At 48.2% G+C, this 23,152-nt stretch overlaps 1 protein-coding gene and 1 long non-coding RNA gene across 3 annotated transcripts in view; one reads left to right on the top strand and one right to left on the bottom strand.

Moving 5' to 3' along the window:
* Window positions 1-7,549, bottom strand: part of LOC128826050 (uncharacterized) — an 11,788-nt gene extending 4,239 nt beyond the window's left edge. Inside the window, exon 1 of the long non-coding RNA XR_008442779.1 lies at window positions 7,460-7,549. This is a non-coding gene — a long non-coding RNA (uncharacterized LOC128826050). The remainder of the gene's footprint in view (window positions 1-7,459) is intronic.
* The window catches only part of GPR157 (G protein-coupled receptor 157), a 25,428-nt gene continuing 9,209 nt past the window's right edge, over window positions 6,934-23,152 (top strand). For both annotated transcript variants that reach the window (XR_008442778.1, XM_054009088.1), the window contains exons 1-3: window positions 6,934-7,803; window positions 19,548-19,761; window positions 22,285-22,479. Coding sequence is in view for 1 of the 2 variants with exons in the window: in XM_054009088.1 (XP_053865063.1) it covers window positions 7,409-7,803; window positions 19,548-19,761; window positions 22,285-22,479 (804 nt within the window). In the remaining variant the exon portion in view is untranslated. The remainder of the gene's footprint in view (window positions 7,804-19,547; window positions 19,762-22,284; window positions 22,480-23,152) is intronic.

Genomic DNA, 23,152 nt, shown 5'->3' on the forward strand with positions numbered 1-23,152 from the left:
TGTAGGGTAGGGATGTTGGCATGATCCTCACTTAATAGATGGGTTAAACTAAGGCAGAGCAAGGTTAAATGCCTTGCCCAAGGTCCCAGACGGTGTCAGTGTCAGGATTTTAGTGCAGGAGTTTCTGGTACTTGGTAAAGACTCAAGCTACTGGACCTCACTCCGCTGTATTTATCTATCGCTTTGAGTACTAACTCGTGCTCCCACAAGATAAAAGAGAGAGTTCTCTAGCTTCCATTACTCCTTTATCCTTGGAGGTGGTTCTTGCTTGGAGAAGGTGGACAGTTGATCCTGCTGTCACACTACAGCCCGTTAGTGAATTTATTTCATGCTTTGGTCTTGAATCAGGGTGCCTGGGGTTTATTTTAGATTCAATGAAGAGGTTTCCCCACTGGGTTATTTCTAATGAAAAGGTGAGCCCTCTTCCCAGCACACACCTCCCCAAAATCTACTAAATACAAACAATCCACCAGCGCTGTCTGTTTCCAGGAACTGGCATGGATGGAAGCAGCCCAGTGGGCTGTAGTCCACGAAAGCTTATGCTCTAATAAATTGGTTAGTCTCTAAGGTGCCACAAGTACTCCTGTTCTTTTTGCGGATACAGACTAACACGGCTGCTACTCTGAAACCTAGCAGAGGAGAGGCAGCCGGGGCAGAGTTCCCTTAACATAGTGCAGACTAGTCACCGTGGTGATGGCCTTTGTCTTGCGCACAAGGATCTGGCCTAAAAGGCATGCCCCGGACTCATCCGATGTCAAGTAGTGACAGCTAGAGGTGAGACTGTCATAGTCCATGACACAACTAGGTTTCTATCCAATGAGGTCTGTGATCTCAGGGAGGGGAATAAAGGATCCACATTTCAGTGGAGGTGGACGCTAAGCTACTGTTCTCTCGTATGCAAACACTTGTGAGAAGGGAGAAGTGTGTTTTAGTCAATTGTAGCTTCGGCTATTTGCAGAGTTGAACAATGCCACGCGTGCAGTAGAGCCCAGCGCCTGTCCTCAACAGTCTAAACCCCGAAGTTCCCTTTCCAGGTGCCTGAATCCATCCTAGGGGAATGAAAGCTCTTCATCTCCTAGAATAGCCTTGTTCCCTCCAACACGCTAGCACTGCTGGTCCTGTTGTGCTATGCGATATTTTTTTTTTTAAATAGCCATTCAAACACTGAGGACATCTAGTTTTGCAGCTTATATGAAAAATGGCACTTGGAGCAGCATGGTGCATTGGCTTCTCCTTACTCAGTTTTTCAGCGCTGGATGCTTGTACATTGGTTCAGGCTCAGCGGGAAGCATTCCACCTTGCGGACCACAATCACCACTCACTGCAATACAGGGGTTTTCCATCCAAGTGCAGGGTGAGCCTGTTTTTTCACATCGCACAAGTTATAACCCCAAGTGCTATGCTTGAAAGCATAGACCTCGCCCCTACACTCTTGATTGCTGTAGTCTGATGTCTCCACATGAATTTGGAAACAAAAATACAAATATATATAACTACTGTAGTATCTCTGCATGTAACAAAAAGCAGTATATTCTTGACAAAGAGCTTCCAGTGTGATTCCCCTTGCATCAAAAAAGTTCAATACATGCTGAGGATTCAACCCACATCTCAGTCCTTTCGACTATGCAACTTCTGACTCCAATACTGTGGCTAACTCACTGTTGTACGTTAAGAGCAGTTATGTTTGGGGACATGCAACTAGTTTTTCCAGAAATATTACAGAGTCTCTCCTGATTCTTCTTTCTGAACCAACTTACTGCAAAGGGCAGTATCAGAAGAGGAACTTGTAAAACAGGCCTGAAGGCTTTAAAGGGCTTTTCAGAGCTTTGCTGTATAGACTCGGTTCCTCCCCATCCCCCCAACCCTATTCACAGAGCTATGTTGATTTAGTCTGGGCTCCAGAAAGGGCTGTACCAAGGAAACACAGTCACTGTTCATATAATTAATCTGAGGCAGGACTGTTGGATGTGTAGATGCTAATTCACGTATGACAATAAATAAGAGAGAACAAATATTGGAATTACCATGTCACGAGGTAGCTGGTCTTTAATAGAAGTTGGGCCCCTACCCTACCTGTGACTAATCAGCTGCCTCCCAGCTGATGTTTGGAGGCCAGCAGGGCAGGTGCAAGGATGTTTCATGCCATAGGTGAAACTTTCACCTTGCGCCCCCCTCCCTGAGCCCTGTGGCAGCTCTCCGCCCCCCCTCCGCCTTAAGGCCCCTCTGTGACAGCTCCCTACCCCACCTCTGCCCTGAGGCACCCCCCTGCAGTAGCTTCCACCCTGAGCCGCCCCCCGCGGCAGCTCCCCCTGGCCCAGGAAGCCGTGTGGCAGCTCCCCACCCCAGCTCACCTCCCAGGCTTGCGGTGACAATCAGCTGTTTGGCGCTGCAAGCCTGGGAGGGAAAGAAGCAGAGCAGGGCAGTGTGCTCAGGGGGAGAAGGCGGAGCAGAGGTGGGGTGGGGAGTTCCCCTGCGTGCCACCCTCCCCCCTTACTTGCTGCAGGCAGCTCTCCCCGCGCCTCCCTGCCCCAGCTCCCTCCGCCTAAATGCCGCCGCCGACTGGGGCGGCCAAAGATCTGGTCGCCACAGTCAACGCCGAAGGACCCAAAATGCCGTGCCCCAAATGCTAGCACCCTAGGCGACTGCCTAGGTCACCTAATGGGTGGCACCATCCCTGGAGGCCAGGGATCAGGTAATAGCTTGATGATCAGCTTGTCCTCATAAAAAGCAGCAAGAGCGCAGTTGCTAGGGAGGTGTGTGTTAGTTCCCTTCCTCCTGCAGCCGGCCCTGGGTGTGGCAAAGAGAACTGCAGAGTGCAATCGTGCAGAGAGGGAATAGGCTGCAAAGGGAAAGGGAGCAGAGTGACATGCCTTGTCTCCCAGGCGGATGCTTGTGGAGTGTCATCCTGTCACTGTCAGGGGTAGGTAGGGCCTTTGTAGAAGACCTTTGGGTCAGGGCAAAGAGTACAGATGTGATGCTGAACCTGGGTTATTTTGAAGAAATAAAACTAAAGCCAAGGAGATTGAAATCTTGTTGCTGGAGGGTGTTGTCTGGGGTACCGATCAATGAGTTAGCCCATTGGTTTATACCACACCCGTGTCCATCAATGATCCATCTTGTCTATCATCCTTTCTCCACCTAGCCCCAGGGAGGTCAGCAGAAAGGGTGAAATATCCCTAAAGGACAGTCTTGTAATAAGAGGCACATGGAGGAACTGCCTTCCTAATCCCGTGTCTGACCTTTGCCTTCAGATATCTAGAAATGGGATGGGAAGTTACAACTGAAGAAGCGTTTGACCCAAGCTCTCAACTGTGGGCATTTTAATAGGACATCTAGCTGCTTTGAATTTAGTAGCTCAAAGTGCCACTCTGGCACATAAATGTCAATTTAGTACACGTAGGTGAAGCCCTAATGCAGAAAGGCACTTAAACACATGCACAACTCCAGCCTTATTCTTCAGGCCAGCAGTTAAACATATGCTTAGCTGCTGTCTTGGAGAGGAATGCTTTGCCTACATTGAGGCCAGGGATTTGAATGTCCTTTGGTACTCTCCCTGGTTGTAGACTGGGCTCCACAAGGCTAGGAGTAAAATACAGAAAACTAGTACAATGATGTGCCTGAGAGTCATTGCACAATGGTTATAAGGCCCAACTACAATAGAATTCAAATAAAAAACAAGCTTCTAATTCTGTGTGTGGTTTTTTTTTGCTAAGATTTATATTTGTGTCCATTTCTTTGCCCACCTGTATTGTACTCTACTTTTCTATGCCTGATTCTCCATCCTTATGCCAGGACCTTGCCTGCCCCCAAAATTCTGTACATATTTTGTTAGTTAATCTGCAATATCAGGTGAGGGGGGTGAGGATGAGCTGGGTAAGAATATTGGCATCAAAACACTTTGCCTTATTTATGACCATGTTAACACAGTGAGAGCTTTGTCCAGCGAAGCTATTCGTGAACATCTGCTTCTTGGAGATCATAACTGCACTGGCAGCTGGAACAATAGTGACATCTTGAGGCTAATGAGAAGAATCATTGATCCGAATTCTAAATAGGCATGTGGGGTGGGGGGCAGGAAGAGGGGAGTTTCTAAATGATAATTGCAACAAGACTAGAGGTGCCACCTGTCCATGTTTTCCCAGAATCGTCAATTATTATTTTTTAGATAGCTGTCCTGGGAAATCGAGAAGAGTGCTCAGTACACACTACCAGTTGTACAGTTTCATGGGCTCAGAATCATCCCCGAGGAGAAATGAGTGTGTTGTTCCGAGTTCATCTCCTGTTGGCCAGGTAGCTGTATTATAGACATGCACCACTGTGGTTCGTGCTATTTCCCTTGTCCCTCACACAGATTATTTCAGTTGGAGGCCAAGGACTTAATTGGCCATGGACTCTCAATTCCTTCTTGCCCTCCTTCGTGTCCTCTCTGAGTCAAGCTTCAGGCATATTTGGGGGGATGGATGGAGGGAAGTCCAGATTCTCTTCCCCACCCTACCCCAAAAAAGCCACTTATTTCTGCTAAGAGGCCTCCCATTCCAATCTGGCAAATTTCATGAATGTAACAAAGCTGGTTGACTCCCAGACAGCCCCATCCTTTCACAAAATCAGCAAGCAGACTTTAAGGCTGCAATTTTCAAAAGAACCTAAGGGTGCCTTTGAAAATCACAACATAAAAGCTTTTTTACTGTGAAGTTAACTATCATCGAAATCAACAGAAAATCAGGGGAAATAACCGTTCCCACCCTTTACCATTTTTGTTACTTCATTGTGCATGTAAATACATTCAATGGGACTTTCAAGGGGAAATTTAGCCTAATCAGTTGCTTTTAAAGCAAACTATTCCCATCGATTTTTTTTGTCTGCAGACAGTTAATTAGAACACTGCCTTTTGTTTTGTCATTTATTTTTAGTCAGTTTCCAAACATTTCTATTAATTTGACAACTGTAGCATTCCATGTGTCTGAGGGTAGGAATGTGTAGCTGGGGAGAAGCAGAAACAGCTGCACATCCACCCTGGGATAGGAGGCAGTAATGTCAAGGTTACATGAATGCAATTTGGTGGTGGACATCTTACATGTGCAAACATCAGGAAAATGGGGGGGAAATAACCCAGTGTGGTTCTCACAATAAATCTATCCAAGTTAGAAGCCTAAATACTTTGAGGATCTGGGCCATGGCTCTCTGGCCCTCACCCTACAATCTGATCCATCTGAGCAGGACTTTACACTCATCTAGAGTCCCACTGAAGTCAATGCGGCTCCCTACAGTCTGCCCACATGGTTCAGATTGCAGGATCGGGGCCCATGGCTGAATCTGAGATCATGCAATCACCCTGTTGCTCATTATAACTAGTCTTGGTTGAATTTGATTTTAATTTTTGTATAATTTTGACGTTCATTTTTAAGCATTTAATTTTTTTTTATCAATTTACATTTTCACAGCTGGAAATTGGGGGACAGGGAAGTGAGACAATAATTATTAAATGACAGTAGACCTTGAAATTCAAAAACCTAAAGCTCTATAACCATTAAAGCACAAATTGACAACATCATGTCAAAATATCCTTTAACCAAACACTAGTTCTCACACAGCATTTTTCTTACTTTGCCTATCTGTAAATGTTGATTATTATTGATGGAAATATTTGTCATGGGTTTGTGTGTGTATGGTGAAATTGACATTTACTGACAAAAATCTAATCCTCCAAGACTACTTATAAAGCACATGCAATTTGAAATTGGCAGTAGAGCGGTGGAGGAGGGGGGGTCACTAGCTTTTTCCTACCTTTTAAGATAGAATTGGAAGGGCAGTGTAGATCTGTCTGTCCTAGTAAGCTAGGCTGCCAGTTTCAGAATGCTGTTGGGGCATAATGTACTATAGAGTCTGTCTCAGTATCAAATCAACATGGTAAGTCAGGAGGGCTGGGGAGGAATTATTGGCCAGAGATTGGGGTTAGGTTGTATTTGATCGCACAATGCTAAAGCTGTATGCTTGTCCAAACATTGTAAAATACAGTATGGGGGTGGGGTGGGGGGGAGAGAATCAAGTTTGATCTACCACACTATTTTGAACACTCTATACAGATTTCTTCACTCATATCCAAGGTGATGTCCTCAGGAAGGCCTGAGTCGACAGCAACTGTGAAGTTTTCAAAAGAACCTGTTCTGAACTCCAAAAATAAATCAATCAATAAATAAATAAATCTGAACATTTCTTTAAGTGGTTTAAACAGTTGTCACTTGCCATCTAAACTAAGCCAGCGGGAGGGAGTGTTGTGGAAACTTTCCACCCATAAAAATTAACTTTCAGTCTGGGAACAAGGTACTTTTTGGAAACCGATAAGCAATCGACACAAGAATGGAAGTTCCCTCTTTTGGCTGAGACATAAAACCAAGGTCCAGACCATTGCTGGCCATTGATTCAAGATCTCATGGCACTTTTTGCAGCATTATCCTCTGCATCGTGGCTTCCATCTTGAGCAAGTACATAATTCTGCCTACTTAGCCTTTCCCTTGCCCCTTCAATTTAGACGGTGTAACTCTTTTCACCTGCCATCCCATACTGTTATAGCTGGTCACTCTGTGCACTTAGGCCATATCTATGGCAGGAGACTAGCACAGGCTCTGTAGGGCCACAGTGTAGATACTGCCTACATCCAGGGAAGGGATTTTCCCATTGATGGAGGTAATTCACCTCCCTAGATGTGTCAGTAACTAGCTTTATGGACCAGTTCTTCTGTTGACCTAGCCACGTCCACACTGGGGGGCTAGGTCGGCTTAACGACAGCGCTCAGAGGGGGGTGAATTGTTCACACCCGCAGCTCGGGGCAGGCCTTAGGGAGCGGTGGGGCTCCACCCCAGAGGTGGCTGCATGCCAGCAGAGGATCCCGGGGCGGGGCGGGGCGGCGGCGGGAGAAGGAAGGCGCCCGGCGCTGGAGCAGAGCGGCGAAGGGAAGGGGCAGGGACCCAGCGGCCGGGGCGCGGGTTTATTGGCCGGCGCAGACACGCGTGGCCCGGGCAGGGCTGAGACACGCACCGGACCCGGGCAGCGGGCGCCCGGCGCTCACATGATGAGCTGCGCGGCGGGGGCCGGGCCGAGTTTCGGCGCTGGGAGCCCGGCAGAACTTTCCTCCCGCGGTCGCCGCGTCCCGGCCGGCCTGGCCCTGGGAGCCGCTTCGCTCCGCAGCCCGCTGGCGGCTTTTGCTTTGCCGGCCCCTGCTCCCGTCCCTCCGCTCGCTCTTCTCTCATTTCTTCGTCAGCTGCCTCCCCCTGGGCCGGGCCCCCTTCCCCTGGGCTCTCCCTGCAGCCTTTCATTCCCCTGCTGCTGACCTCGCCTTCCTTCCTTCTTTCCCTCCCCCAGATCCTTCCCCCCCAGACACACACATCCCCTTCCCTCCCCACCCACCCCCATGCCCCACTCCACCATGCTGACAGGGACCATGCCCCCAACGGAGGTTTACTTCTCTGAGCGGGTCATCGTGCTGGTCTCCTGTGTCCTCTCCTTCCTGGGCTCCAGCCTCCTGGTCTTCACCCATGCCCTTTGGCCCGAGCTGCGGACCCGTCCCCGGCAGCTCCTGCTCTACCTGTCCCTGGCCGACCTCCTGTCGGCTGTATCCTACTTCTACGGGGTGCTGCAGGACTTCGACTCGACCTCATGGGACTGCGTGCTGCAGGGCGCCCTGTCCACTTTCTCCAACACCAGCTCCTTCTTCTGGACCATGGCCATTGCATTCTACCTGTACATCACCATTGTGAGGGGCGCGCCAACGGGCACTGGCCTGCTCTGCTTCTTCCACGGGATGAGGTGGGTGAGTTCTGGCCACTCAACTGGTGTTACCCTCATCCAGGGCTCCCACTTTAGCCAAGAAGTGCCGCTGAGAGCTGGCAGATGGGAGTCCCACCTGTGCTCATCAGTGCCATGATCTTGGTTGGTTGGTAGGGATGGCTGTTGTGTGTTGGAACTTCCCCACTGCTGCCAGGATTGGTGGTGAGCTGCTGGGGACTCAACCTGGTCTCTCCTGAGGCTACTTTGTCCTTCTTAGGCCCTTTCAAGCCAGGGCTTTGTGGTCATTAACAAATTAAGTGTCTCAATGCCCTTGGGAAGTAGTTCTCATTAAACCCAGATGCGGAAACTGCGGCATGGCGGGATGAAATGACTTGTTCACAGTCACACAGTGGATCTCTGGCAGAGACAAGGAAAGAACCCAGGAATCCTGGCTCATAGTTCTGACTTTCTGTCAGAGAGAGTCCCACTAGAATACCACCCGTACCCAAAGCAGGGAGGCTGTATGTAGTGCCTCTGCTCCAGTGACAAAGTCCCTCATTAAGAGTGTGTTTACCTAGCTCCTTGGCCTCCTCCCCCCCCCCACTCTCCTTGCACCAGTAATTCAGTAACTGTAGGGAGAATAGTATCAGAGGGTAGCCGTGTTAGTCTGTATCCACAAAAACAAGGAGTCCGGTGGCACCTTAAAGACTAACAGATTTATTTGGGCATAAGCTTTTGTGGGTAAAAACCCCACTTCTTCAGATGCATGGAGTGAAAATTACAGATGCAGGCATTAATATAAGGTGCCACCGGACTCCTTGTTGTTTTTGTAGGGAGAATGCGGTTAGAAAGTGAGGAGGAGGCTAGAAAAACGGTCTGAAGGCTGTTTGGCAGATCTGACGGAAAGCAAGACAAAATAGCTCACGGTTTAACTTGCGCCTGAGTGTTTACTGTTTAGCTAGTTGATTTTCCACATCATGTTTAATAAAAGCCTTCATTATGCAATCTGAGCTTGTGTAATCATGTGCCACCTCCAAGCTCAGCCTGACAGTGATCCTTTGGTGCTCTGGGCTGCCAGGTTTTTATAATAAATTACATGGGAAAGGCTATAGTTTTAAAAAACCCTCCAAGGCAAGCCAAAGAGTGGATTTTGCGGTCTTTTTCTTTGTCAAATGTTTCAATCATCTCGTACAGTACGTACAAACAGCATTATTTTGGAGATGATTGAATTACACTGTTGTGCCGATCTAAAAGATAGGCCAGAGAAAACATGAAGCAAGTCTAAGTGTTAAGTAGAGAAGAAAATTGGATTCTTACACTCAGATGATAATTAAAAGAGCTAAGGCAACGGCTGCCTGAGTAGAAATCAGAGAGCTTGCAAAAGCCGCTTGATAGCTCGGAGAGTCTAGTGTGTGACTTACATGATCTTTGCTATTGTATGTTACAGGGTTGTGGGATTCTTTCATTTGGCCTTCAAATAATTAGAAGGTGGTGGGGCGGGGCTATGGAAATCATAGAGAGAGGGAGAAGGGCTAGTGAGAAGGGCAGGCCTAATGGTTAGGGAACAGGAATGGGAGCCAAGATCCATGAGGCCAAATTCTACACCGACTTGCACCCCATCAAACTTGATAAGAATGAATGAGTCTCTGCGGAATTTGGTCCATTTGTTCTTTTCCTTTTCGATCAGTGATTTGTGGGACCATGGTCTGTGCCTCAGTTTCTCCATCTGTTTAATACTTCCCAACCTAACAAGGGTGCAGGGGAGGGGAATTGTAAGGATGGATTGATTGTTTGTGCAGCCTGCTAAGAATTCAAGACATCCCTTGCCACCACTAGGTACTGGGAGAGAGGATTCAGAAGCTGAACTCCCCCCCGCCCCCCCCCCCCTTTGTGAACCTTTCTGGGTTTTATTTTCACACTCCATATAGTCAAAATCGATCACCCTGTTCTCTCTGTCCTAATAAGCGTCAGCAAGATGCCTGGGTATCATTCAGCTCAAACTTTGCTGTGTTCGAAGGACAAGGCAGGTCATTGACATCCAAGTCCCATTATTGGATTCTGCTTCATAATCAGTTGCACACATACAAAATGGGAAATGACTGCCTAGGAAGGAGTACTGTGGAAAGGGATCTGGGGGTCTTAGTGGCTCACAAGCCAAATATGAGTCAACAGTGTAACGCTGTTGCAAAAAAAGCAAACATCATTCTGGGATGTATTAGCAGGAGTGTTGTAAGCAAGACATGAGAAGTCATTCTTCCGCTCTACTCCGCACTGATTAGGCCTCAACTGGAGTATTGTGTCCAGTTCTGGGCACCACATTTTAGGAAAGATGTGGACAAATTCGAGAAAGTCCAGAGAAGAGCAACAAAAATGATTAAAGGTCTAGAAAACATGACCTATGAGGGAAGATTGAAACAATTGGGTTTGTTTAGTCTGGAGAAGAGAAGACTGAGAGGGAACATAACAGTTTTCAAGTACATAAAAGGTTGTTACAAGGAGGAGGGAGAAAAATTGTTGTTCTTAACCTTTGAGGACAGGACAAGAAGCAATGGGCTTAAATTGCAGCGAGGGCGGTTTAGGTTGGATATTAGGAAAAACTTCCTGTCAGATATCGGGGGGTAGCCGTGTTAGTCTGTATCACAAAAACAACAAGGAGTCTGGTGGCACCTTAAAGACTAACTGTTCTAACTGTCAGGGTGGTTAAGCACTGGAATAAATTGCCTAAGGAGGTTGTGGAATCTCTGTCATTGGGGATTTTTAAGAGCAGGTTAGACAAACACCTGTCAGGGATGGTCTAGATAATACTCAATCCTGCCTGGAGAGCAGGGGCCTGGGCTGGATCACCTCTCGAGGTCCCTTCCAGTTCTATGATTCTATGATTCATAGATGACTCTGCCGACCCACTGCCGTGCAGAGCCTATGAAATATTTTTACCAACCTCAAAAATCTGCAAGAAGTCAGAGAGAAAACCGGTGCAGCAGCTGCACCAGTGGGGACTTGTTCCCTGCCCCACCTATCAGCATCGTTCTCCTCTTTCCCCTCCCTCCTTTGTTTTCTTTATTGTGGCTTGAGAACTTGGCCATAAAAGCGCAACTTGGGAAGTATGCTGTCTGGCTGGTTATTTTTCAAGGCTCCAAAGTCCTATTGCCCAGACTGAATTGTCCTTTGTGTACTGTCCAAAATCCCTTATCCAACAGGACAGGTCGAATCTGGAATAGCTCACAAATGTCATTAACAGATTCCGGGGCATGTGGTGACAAGTAAACTGAATGGAGGGACAGAGGGGGCTGTATAAAGAGAAGATGTTATGGTTAGGGGTTAAAGATAAGATAAAATCATTAGGATCCTTGACACAAGAAAAGGGGTTAATAGTAGATTAGATAAGAGTTTAGGAATCATTGTGATAATTCACCAAGGCCCTGATCTTGCAGTGAGTCACACAGGTGCATATTCCCATTAATTTCAGTGAGACTCCATCTGGGCATAGGTGGCTGTAGAGCAGGGGTGGGCAAACTTTTTGGCCTGAGGGCCACATCTGGGTTGCGAAACGGTATGAAGGGACAGGTAGGGAAGGCTATGCCCCCCCAAACAGCCTGCCCCCCCCGCCCCCTCTCCGCCCCCTCCCACTTCCCGCCCCCTGACTGCTCCCCTCAGAACTCCCGACCCATCCAACCGCCCCCCACCCCGCTCCCTGTCCCCTGACCACTCCCTCCTGGGACCCCCCTTCCCCTAACCGCCCCCCGGGACCCCACCCCCTATCCAACCCTCTGTCCCCTGACCGCCCCCTCCCAGGACCCCCTGCCCCTAACCGCCCCCCCGGGACTCCACCCCCTATCCACCACCTTCAGCCCCTTTCGGAATGTGGCCCTGCAAACATGGACAGAGGCTTCAGGAGGAGCAGGGGCAGCCGCGCAGCCGGAGAGAAGCGCTGTTTCTCTCCAGCCGGCTGCGTGGCCGCCCGCGTTCCCCGTGCTCCCGCCACTCGCCCCCCCCTCCTGCTCCCCTGCCCCCACAGTGCAGCCCCTCCCCACAGTGCTGAGCTGCCCGAGTGCCTGGCCCTGGGTCCCCCTATTGTCGCGGAGTCTGTGCCAGGACACCCTGGGTTCACTTGTAAATCTGCCCCTGAGCCGTGCTGCTGGCATGGGGAGCTGAGGCTGCCGGGGAAGGGGGACAGCAGTGGAGGGGCCGGGGCCGGCCGGGAGCTCAGGGGCCGGGCAGGACGGCCCCGCGGGCCGTAGTTTGCCACCTCTGCTATAGAGAGTGCATGGCAAGAGTGGGGTTGATCATAGTTAAATTACCCGTAAAAAGGGTTGACATTTTTAAAAAGACAAATGCTGTCCTGTGGTTGCCTATGTCTTATGGTGGGAAAAGGAGTTGCATTTCTCATTCTGACATTCAGTTTAATCAATCAGAGACTTTTTGTTTTTAATTGACGTGTCCCTGTGATGGCTGAATGTGTGCTGGACGGTTTACCCTGGATTTTTTCTCTTAAGGAAATAGGATTGTTGCTTTAGATGAAACCTGCCAGACTGGTTTCTTGATTATTGACTGAGGAGTAACACATGCTCTGTTTTAACAGCCAATCTGGGGAGCTCCATCCTACTCTTTCAGTTTTGTTGTGCTGGGCCTCAAGATAATGGAGTTAATTTTGAGTCCGTTTAAACATTTGCAATGTGTGTTAGTCCCAGTATTCTGGCCACAACATTCCAAGTTAGTTAATTATGTTCTGGTTCTCTGAATAGCCCGTAGAATCTCAAATGGAGACAGTTTCCTTTGCTTCCTATCCTAAATTGTGTAGTATGGTGGGGTGCTATTAAAAAGCTTCTTCTGTCCACCCAGAAGTGTCTGCATTTCATTGGGGAGCTAAGCAGTTAGAGAGAGAGCATGTGTGTATGTGTATGTATCATACATGTCTGCAGCGCGCTTCGGGATCCTTTCAAATACAGGGCCGTGTAAATGTAAACTACTATTGTGTTACCCATCAGAGGTTTCAGTGAAATGGCTCGTAAACGTATTGCGCAAGTACTGCTGACAAATTGTTTTCACGAAGGTGAGATTGTCCATAAACTCTTTAAGTGCTGCTGATAACATGTCAGAAGTTCTCGCAGTTTGCTTTGGTTTTATAGGGTAGCTCACCAAAGGCTGTTACAGGTCAGGTCAAGTTCAGTGCAAACACATGAACGGTAGTGCTGTAGCGTGTAAATCCGTGGTCACATATCCGTGACGGGTGCTCTTCCTGGTGACAGAAAGCAATGATGCTCTGATGACACCCAAACCAGATACACTCATAAATCTAGAGTAACTGGACCAGGTGACCTCCTAGTTGTCCCCAGCTATTGCTAGTTACCAAGGCTGGTGGGAATAGAAAGTTTATAGAGTGGCCCGTGAAGATAGAGGAATAGAATATAAATATTTTTTTCTTCCCAAAGCATTTTACCAACAACATGCATGCAGTCCAACTGAAATGCACCCACCTCTGAGGTGGGGGGCAGCAGCCTGCCAGCGACTGCACACAGCATGTTGTATAGGTAGAGGTGAGGGCCAAAGATACCAGGGCAAATGACTGATTTATTAAAAAGTGCTGTGTAGTCTTCAGTGTCCATGGAGAGCAGAGAGAACCTTGACTTTTAAGGTCTCCTAAAGAGACCCATGCACAAAACTTGAAGCATTGGCCTCCCCCGCTTACATAACCTAAAACAGTGTGTGTGTATACACACACTCTCGAACTTCAACAGCCTACGGACCTACCACCAGGTCTGGCAGCCCTGTTGGGTGATTGCCTGGGATGCTGTGAAATGAAAGCTGGCCATGAGCTGCAAAATTTAGGTGCAGATCCTGCCAGTCCCAAAGTTCAAGGGGGTGAGGACACAAACCCTAAGTTTAGGGGAAAGGTTTGGCTCTGGGCAGGAGCAGTGCCAGGGTTTTTGCCACCCTAGGCAGCAGCGCTCCTCCTCTGAGCATTCAGGGGGCCTGGGGTCTTCGGCGGCAGGGGTCCTTCCGCTCCGCGTCTTCGGGGCACTTTGGTGGCGGGTCCCGGAGCGAGTAAAGGACCCGCTGCCGAACTTCCGCTGAAGGCCCTGGCTCTGGGTTCTGGTTAAGGTGCATCTCTGGATAAAACCCTGTACAGTTCGTGGCTCATATTTCCAGAAGCCCAGCCTCCTTTTTTGAGGATGCAAATTCCTGCTCACAAAAAATAAGTAAATGCACTTGCGGTTTTGTGGAAGCACAAATCCTACCACTTGAACGGGTCGCTGCCTGACTTGCCCAGACAGCATACTGCAAATCCTCCCCGCGCTTGTAGGAATATAAACTGCTGCGTGAAATGTGTCAAAAGGTGAACAATTAAACAGCCTGACCCCAGACACTTTGTGGGGGCGGGGGCGGGGAGGAGGAGAGTGTGAGGAAACTGAAATGGAAAGCCGAGATGGGAGCTTCTTGTACCCCAAACTCAATAGTGCTTAGCTCATTTTCCTGATAGCTAGCAATAGCCGGGGACAGTTCTTCTGGGCTAATTACTCCAGGTCTAAGTGTATCTGCTTTGTGTGTCGTCAGAGCATCCCCTTCTGTTATCAGGTAAAGTGCCATTCGTGGCTGCATACATGTCTGAGTATTTACACGCTAAGGCAATACCAATCAGGTGTTTGCATGTTATGTGACCAGACGTGTAACACCCTTTTGTGAGTCCCAATAAAACAACCCAACTTGCAACAATGCTTTCCATCAGTACATCTCAAAGCACTTTACTGAGGAGGTCAGTATCGTTGTCTCCATTTTACAGATGGGGACACTGAGGCACAGAGAGGAAGTAACTTGCCCAGAATCTCTCAGCAGGCCAGTGACAGAGCTGAGAATAGAATCATGGTCCCCTGGGGTCTAGTCTATTGATCTAACCACTAGGCAATACTGCCAAGTGCTTTACAAATACATGAATCCTCTCAGCCCCTGTAAGGTAGGGGAGTGCAGCCATCCCCATTTTATGGATGGGGGAAACTAAGGAATATAGAAATTAAATACCTTATTTTCAGAAGTGCCAGGCACCCCATCTTTGATTGCTCAGCCCTTCTGAAGACTGGGGCCTAAGATACTGTTTCCCCAAGGGGCGGAGGAGAGAGGGAGTAACCCAAGCCAGGAATAAAATTCAGTAATTCCTGGCTCCTCGTGTCCTCTGCTCCCTTTGTTACTGTGCTGTTGGTATGCCCCTTGGGTGTGTCCTGTGGCCAACAGCAAAATATCTTCATATGTATGGGCTAAGGAGTGCCCCCGTAGCCTAGGAATAAACGATTCCAGAATGCGTGCCTCTGTGATCTGCATGGGGCTGGCGTGGACGGGCATGGCTGTAGCAGCCCTAAAAGCAGGGGGCTGGAACAATTTGTATAGTGGGGGGCTGAGAGCCACTGAACTGTAAACCTTGTATATGATGGAAACCCCTTCAAGGCAGGGGGTGCCCCCGCACCTCCAGCACCTACGACTAAAAGGCCCAATTCAGACCATCGCTTAGTATCCCAAACCATCATTTTCCAGGCTTAGAAACTGCCAGTGCTTCCCAGTTTTCTGATTTCACACCAGTAGGCACCTGTCTTGCTCTGACTTCCGTCGTTCATTTACTGTTGAATAGCCGGGAAGCTCAATAGAGTGGAAAAATAGCAAACCCCATTTGCAGTCAGAGCTGGGGTAGTTGTTAGTTGTGAATAACCATCAGGAATTTTATTTTTTATTTTTCCTGTTCACAAATCAATCCTGATATCTGTAGAAATATTTGCTGACTGCTTTGAATAAAGAACTCTTCAGCCTAGGGTGATTTGTGAACTGTTCTCTCTCCATATTCATGGAGTATGATTGGCCATCTCCGTCACATGGACATAATATTAATTTTTTGCTTCTTGACTGGAATAGTAAATGTTATAAAATTGGAGGATGATAAAATCGCAAACAACACAAGCTCTGGCAATAATTTTCAGGCAAGTGATCATTCATGCCAAGATGTATGAAATTTCTGGCATTCAACAGCCATTTTCACAAACACTCAGCAGTTGTCTGAATACTTCTGAAAAGCCAATGCACTGGGGGACTCCTCCATGAGTAATAGCACGTGGAACGTCTTTCTGCAGAAGTATTTTCAAAGGGCTGCATTGGACCAGCTCTATTAGTGCATACAGCTCTTTCTGAAACATCTGAAGTCTGGTTATTTGCTTCTGCTGTTTGCATTGTTCTGCCCCAGTGGATGGCGACTTTGGTGTGGTGGAGCGGCTTGAGTGCTCCCATGATGCTGAGAGCGGTTCCCTCAGGAGCCTCGCACTCCTGGCAAGGTCACCCAAGGCAGCAACGTCGAAGGTGAGGTTCCAGACGAACAGCGATCTCCCCTCTTCCCCCTACCGCCCCCCCAAGTCCTCAACATCAGAACAGGCGGATGAAGAGACCATTTCTCTCAACGGCTGTGAAGGTGGCTGAAGGTTGCAGTAGAATGAAGGTCTCCAATGATGTTGGTTTTCTTGCCATTGGATTATGATCCTCCTCCTGCCAAGCACCATGTGGACACTAGTGTGCAACAGGGTCTCCATGTTCAAAGAAGTCACGCACCGGCACCTTCCATCCAGTTCTGCCCCTTCCCTTGGGAAATGTCTGCCCCAACTGTGACAAGATCTGCGGCTCCACCAGCAATAAATGGCTGACATTTTATGGAAGACCATCATCCTTGAACTTGGAGGGATCGCCAGCTGTAGCAAGTTCTCATTTTGATGTTTATGGGAGATAATGAGCCGAGCCCAAACCCCAGCTCCAAGCACACCATACCGTGATTGATTGATGTTTAACCTGGAGAGAGAAAGTGTGGATGGTTTGTGGTTAAGGCCCTGGTCTTGAGACTGAGGAGATCTGGATTTAGTTTTCAGCTCTGCCACAGACCCCCTGTGACCTTAGGCAAATCACTTAATCTCTCTGTGCTTCAGTTTCCCATCTGTAAAATGGGCATAGCAACACATTGGGGGTAATGAAGATAAATTCATTAATATTTGTCAAGCACTCGGCCCTACTGTGATAAGCACCATAGAAAACTTTATACGTTGTGGGCACTGTTTGCTTTCTCTGTATTAATTAATTATGTGTGGTAGTTATTCTCCCCCCCACCCCCACCTACAGCTGTATACTAGACTTGGAAAAAATGTGGACTGGCTGGTTAGAAAGGACAAGGGATCTAGAATTGATTTCAAGAGCACTGTCCTCCCATGTATCCTTTACTGAGTGTAGCTGCTCAGGATCATCTGGCAAGCAGGAATGAGAACCTAGAAAGATGAATAAGGAAATAGGACATTTGCCTTGTTTTCTTGGCACCCGGAGGGGTGTTTAGTCTGGGCTTTTGTCACTGTTGGGCTACTTTTTTCAGCTCTTGAGGATCATGCCTATTGCCACCTCCACAGGCCTTGCAGGGTGGAATAATATGGATGGGGCCGGTTTTGTTTCCAAGTAAATATGGGCTGGCATTGTAGCAAGGGAGAGATTCACAGCTAGTTGAATCAGGGGCTAGGCTTGTCCTCTGCACTATAAGATACTGGGTGGGAGTTGGGGTCAGGGGGGAACGTTTTATGCTTGAGTCTGTGAATTCCTGTGGTTCTCACTTATGGATTTTTGTGGGCTGCCCAAGCTGTCCCATGACTTCATTTCCCTTCTGTTTTTGGCTGCAGCCATCTACTGGGGTGGTCCTGAAACAAAACACTGGCTCTGAACACCCTGAAACTTCGGCAAGTTCCTCTCTGGGTCCGAACTACGTACATCAGGCTCATCTCTGCTCTCTCATCAATTCTTGTATTTGCCACCAGTGCTTTTTCCCTAAAAAGACACACATACATTCTGCTCCCTGGAAAAAACAACCCCCCCCTTCCCAAAGTTACCAGGTGTCCAGTTTTCCAAAGTAGTTGCCCAAAGAAGAAGTAGGATGTTTAATGCCTTTATTTAACCAATCGGCACTTCTATTTAAATGCCCATTAGACGTCTAAATGCAGGATTTAGATGCCCATTGTCATTGTCCATGCTTGAAAACTGTGCTCCTGCTGATTCGCTCTTGAATCAGTATACTCTATAGAGTGTTCCAACTGGAGCAGATTTTCATACACCAAGTCCAGGTGCTTGCATGTTTCAGGGAGGAGTATGGAGCGGACTGCTACAGATGACTGCAATTTGGCAATGAAGAGCCAAGGAAGGGGTGTTCTGGTAGAACTCAAGAGTTTGGGCTGGCAGAGAGAAAAAGGATGAAAGATTATATTGCTGGTCACCTGCGGTGGTAGTAGCAAATGATGGGTCTCTCTGAGTATGACTTCTCTGCATGTTTATACGCTCCTGTCGGAGTAGGATGGGGAATTGATGCTGCAAACTGATGTCATGTGTCCAATGCTACAAATTGAGAGCAATCGAAAACTGAAGACTTTTCTTGTCCAAGCCCCCGTTGTTTTTTGGTTGCATGGCAGCTGCAACTTTGGCTCCTTGGTGATCTTACCTTGCACTGATAAAATAGATCTAAAATGCCGCCATTCTGTTTGGTAGCATCTTATACTGGTGGAAATGATTGCACAGGATTCAAGGCAACATGATTAGACCTACTGTTTGCTTAAATCCTTGAAACTGTGGAGAGGATTCTTATGCCATGTGCATCTCCATTGTACCTTCCTGTAGGTCAGTAAGCAACATGTCTAGAATCTGTCACCTGTGGCTTTTCTTTCTATCTATCATCCTCTCCCCAGCGGGGAAGTGGTGGTATCCTGCCAGCTGAGAGAACTTGGGAGAAAGGAGTATCTGTCCAAGTCACTTAGCTGGAGCCAGGTCCTGTACTTCCCATGTAGGCAAAACTCCTGTTTTCACTTGTGCATACAGAACTTGAGATCAGGGACCCTGAAAGATGGTTTCATTGCATGGACTGTCAGGCCCAGACGAGTCTACATTATGATGGCATTGACCGTGGCTGAGCCTGCCTTTGGACAGGACTGTATTCTGTTCAGATAGAAAACAGTTCCCAATAGGGCTTTTGTGATGCATGGGCTTCTTGCTCGATCATAAAAGTTTCCTAAATACTACAGTGCTGTGGTCCTAATAAAGGCAGGAGAGAAATCAGTAGAACTGATCCACCATCCCAGATAGTTCCATATGGAGGATTTAGTTGTATCTCTCCCTTCTTACTCTTATTTTTTTCCCAAGGTTTGGATTTTCCTTCCTTCAGCTCAAGGATGTGCTGCGCTTTAGACTGAGTGAACTGGGTGAATCATAGGTCACCTCAGTGATTGTCTCTAATGACAAGAGGAAGTGTCAGGATGTTATAATTGCTGTAATTGGTACTCTCTGGAACGGAGCAAGCCATGTTACCCTGTTTTTTAAAAACAAAAACAAAACAAACCTCTGCTTCTGTCTGATGTGGGGGGAATAAGGAAGTGGAAGAGGAAGCAGGGGGATGAAATGTCATTGTGTCTCTTTCACGTGATTTCCAGGGTAGGAAATCCAGCCCAGCTCCTAGGATAGATTATTTGGGACGTCTCCAGCTGTTGTGCAGGTCCTGAGATGGAATTAACCTGGGAAGGGTGTTGGCGTGCACTGTGCCTTGCTGCACCGTGGGGTTCCCAGGTGTGCTGATTGGATTTCCCAGCTGTCTGGGTGCTGGAGTCACCAGCTGATTATCCCAGGACATTTCAGTGTCCTCAGCGCTGAAGGTTTGCTTATGTCTGTGACCTTTTCCCCAGCTCTTCACTGCGTGGTGACGATGAACTGAACCATGTCCTCTTCTCCCTCCCATTCTCTCTTCTCAGCTGGGGAGTCCCACTTGTCATCACAGTGGCTGCTGTCGCTTTGAAGAAGATTGGCTATGATGCGTCAAACGTCTCTGTGGGCTGGTGCTGGGTCGACCTGGAAGCAGCGGATCAGGTCCTGTGGATGCTGTTGACAGGGAAATTGTGGGAGCTGCTGGCGTATGTGATCCTACCAGTCCTTTACATCCTCATCAAAAAGCACATCAATAGAGCGGTTGGTACCCTGGCTGCTTTTGCTTTAAATAAGGATGACTTATGATGGTATTTTCATATCACTTAGACTCTCAAGGCATGCTATCAACTACATAGATTGGAATGGCTTCGCCCATCCCTAAAATGCAGCCATCTCTGGGGAGCAACAGTGCACAGCACCACTACCCAGTGACTTAGCATGAGATGAACATGGCACCCATTTAAAAACTGTAAAGGGGAGGGGATGTGGAAAGGTAGAATGTAAATATTGGAGTAGGACATTGGGGGAAAAAATCCAGACCTGGTGTAATCCAAGGCAACTTTAGTGGCGTTGATCCACCTACACTAGGCCTGAATTTGGCCTCTGGGGGGAGTGGGGGTGTCAAACATCCTTAGCCTGGCAAAAAGTGCTGTGGGATCTTGAGTGGCTGCTCTGTGCTAGGCACTGGATACACACCCCTAATAAAAAATTCAGCTCCTGCCCCAAAGAGCTTTCAATCTATACAGCAAATAACAATGAAACCTCTGGCGAGGACAAGAATTTGGAGGGCCAGGTTAGCACTTGAACAGTGTGGAAATATAAATCTAAATTATGCCACAGTGGCAGGACACCGGGACCTTCCGAGGACAGATTCCTATTTTTTGCCCTAAATTATGGATTTTAAAAAAGCCAACTCTAAAAATGTCCTCTTCCCCTGGCCACCGGCGCAGTCGCATCTGCTTGCCAGGGTGATAATTAGAGAGAGCAGACAGCTAAGGGATTGGTTAGGCTAGACATCCAGAAGTTGGGATGTTTCTCCCACCCGGCTCTAATCAGGAAACCTGGCTTGCCATCTCCCGAAGGATGGCCGGCTTTCCTGCCATGAGCCCGGGCATCACCTGGTCACGTCTGTATTGGAAACACTGGAGAATATCCTCAGTGCCTGGAGATCTGGGAAGAGGAGGCCAAGAAGGTTCATGGCTGCCTATCACCTGTCGCCCATCTCTGAACTAGACGGGACTCTGTGTTCTATCAAAGATGCCAGCGTAACTGTCTGGAAACCCAATCTCCCCCATTCCCCGCCTGTCTGCTCTGTGCCAGAGACTTTCAGGCACTGTCCTCTCCCTCACGTGCCCTGGGCTCTGATTCCTCTGCAGGAAGGGAGCTGAACGCAAACGGTTGTCAAAGCCGATTCTTGTAACTGGTTTCCGAGGGCCGGAGGCAGCAGCAGGCTGGGCCATCTGGACTGCAGCTTTTCTCCCTTCTCCTGAGCTTTCCCCTGTAGCTTGAAGCTGTCCTGAGCCTGGTAGCCCTAGTACTGCAGCCTCACCGCTCTCCTCCAGCCCTGGCGGGGGAGGTCTGCCATTTCCAAGGAACAGCAATAAATAATCTTCCCTCCCTACTTTGGCAGCTTGTTTAACCACTGCTAGCTTTGGAGCCGGCGTGGGTTTCTGACACGTGCTTTCTCGTGATTGTGAGAGCAGCTGTGTTAGGAGAGGAATGCAGAATGCTGGCAGGTTGTATTCTTTCCCAAGAGCGTCTTGTACCCCTATAGAAATGGCTGGGGCTTTACTGATGGTCCTTGGAGGGGGTCTAACTCCCAGCTGCCCTGTGAGGTCTGTGTGTGTTTGCGCCTACTCTTCTGGGGCAATGGGCTTTTGCTGGCGGGGCTGCTAGCATTGGGAGGAGCAGGAGGAATGGGGGTTGGGGGAAGGGAAGGGTATAAGATTTTATACGCTCTGCAACACATGTGAGAGGGAGGAGGAGTTTTCAGCGGGACACCTGTGCTGGTTTTTGAGAGGTGTCAGTTCAGAGGCTCTCTGCTCATTTCGCCAGCTGAGAATCTGGCCCTTAATCTCTTGATTTCCCCCTCTATAAAATGGGGATAATCCTTCCCTGCCTCACACACGTTATTACAGTGGTGTGGTTATGTAAGGCTCTGAATAGACCATTAGTACTTTGGAGACCACAGAGGCAATAATAATTAATACTTTGCCCTTTATAGTTGTTTTTTATCTGTGGATCTTGGTTTTATAAAAGCAGGCTGAGATTACTTCTATTTCACAGGCACGTACAGATTAAATAACTTGCCAGAGGCCATGCAGCAACTCAGTGGCAGAGCCAGGAATGGAACCCAGGTTTCTCGACAACCAGCGAACCTATTTTGTAAAGCATTACTGATGTTTATGTTGCTATAGCTGTGATTGTTCTTAATTATTTAGCAACCTAGGTGCATGTGGTGCTCACGTAGAATACTGAAAAAGTTGAGGTCTCCCATTCTGCCCTCCTTTACATCTGGGTGGCCGTCTTGGTTTTGCCCTGGGTTTGCTTATGTTAATGGGCAGAATTTTGCCCAAAATCTGTGTTCCAAAGAACAGATAGGTAGCTGGGCTGGAGTCCAACCTGGGCAGTCTCTGTACGGCCTGGGCGTTCCTTTGGCTGACAATGCAGCAGAGGGCAGAATGCGAAGGGTTAATTGGCTTTGGCAAGAAGCCACCAGTGTGAGTATTTGCAATAACCTAGTATTGGAACTTCAGAGTCTTTCATTTTTTCTTTCCTTTGAAGCATGCGGCACTCTCTGAATATCGCCCCATACTAGCCAGGGCTCCTGCCTTTCAGCCCAGGACTTCCATAGCAGATAAGAAATTGATCCTCATCCCGCTCATCTTCATCTTCCTCCGCATCTGGAGCACTATCCGATTCATCCTGACCCTCTGCAGCTCCCCTGCCGTGCAAAATTCAGTCCTGGTGGTCCTGCACGTAAGTACCTGCCGGTCGCTGCACTCACCTGACAGGTCCATATGGGAGATGGGGGTGGGTGGGTGAGAAGTGATGGGCTTGCCCACGTCTGAGACATGCAGTTTTTGGCCCCTGCCATTTTCGGGACTAGATGTAACCGTGCAGGGACTCAGAAAATGGCCTGCATGATTTGTGCGTGCATGCCACCAGCAAAGACTTCATGCTAGCCCAAGAGCATAGAATGAATGAAATGTAGGGCTGGGATGGGACCTTGAGAAGTCATTAAGTTCAGCCCCCTGCTCTTTGGCAGGACCAAACAAACCTAGACCCTCCCTCGCAGGTTTGTGTCCAACCTACCTTAAAAAATCTCCAACAATGGGGATTCCACAAGCTCCCTTGTTAAGCTCTGGAATAGGCTTGCTACGCTTAGAGTTAGACATTTTTTTCCTAATATCTAACCTAAATCTCCCTGGCTACTGATTAAGCTCATTACTACTTGTCCTACCTTCAGTGGGCACTGAGAACAATTGATCACAGTCTTCTTTATAGCAGCCTTTAACATATTCAAAGGCTGTTATCATATCCCTCCTCTGCCTCTTTTTCTCAACACTTCCCAGTTTTTTTAACCTTTCCTAATAGGTCAGGTTTTCTAAACCTTTTATCATTTTTTATTTCTGTTGCTGCTCTCCTCTGG

Source organism: Malaclemys terrapin, chromosome 19 (genome assembly GCF_027887155.1).
Source record: "Malaclemys terrapin pileata isolate rMalTer1 chromosome 19, rMalTer1.hap1, whole genome shotgun sequence".
In the NCBI taxonomy this organism is placed as follows: Eukaryota; Metazoa; Chordata; order Testudines; family Emydidae; genus Malaclemys; species Malaclemys terrapin.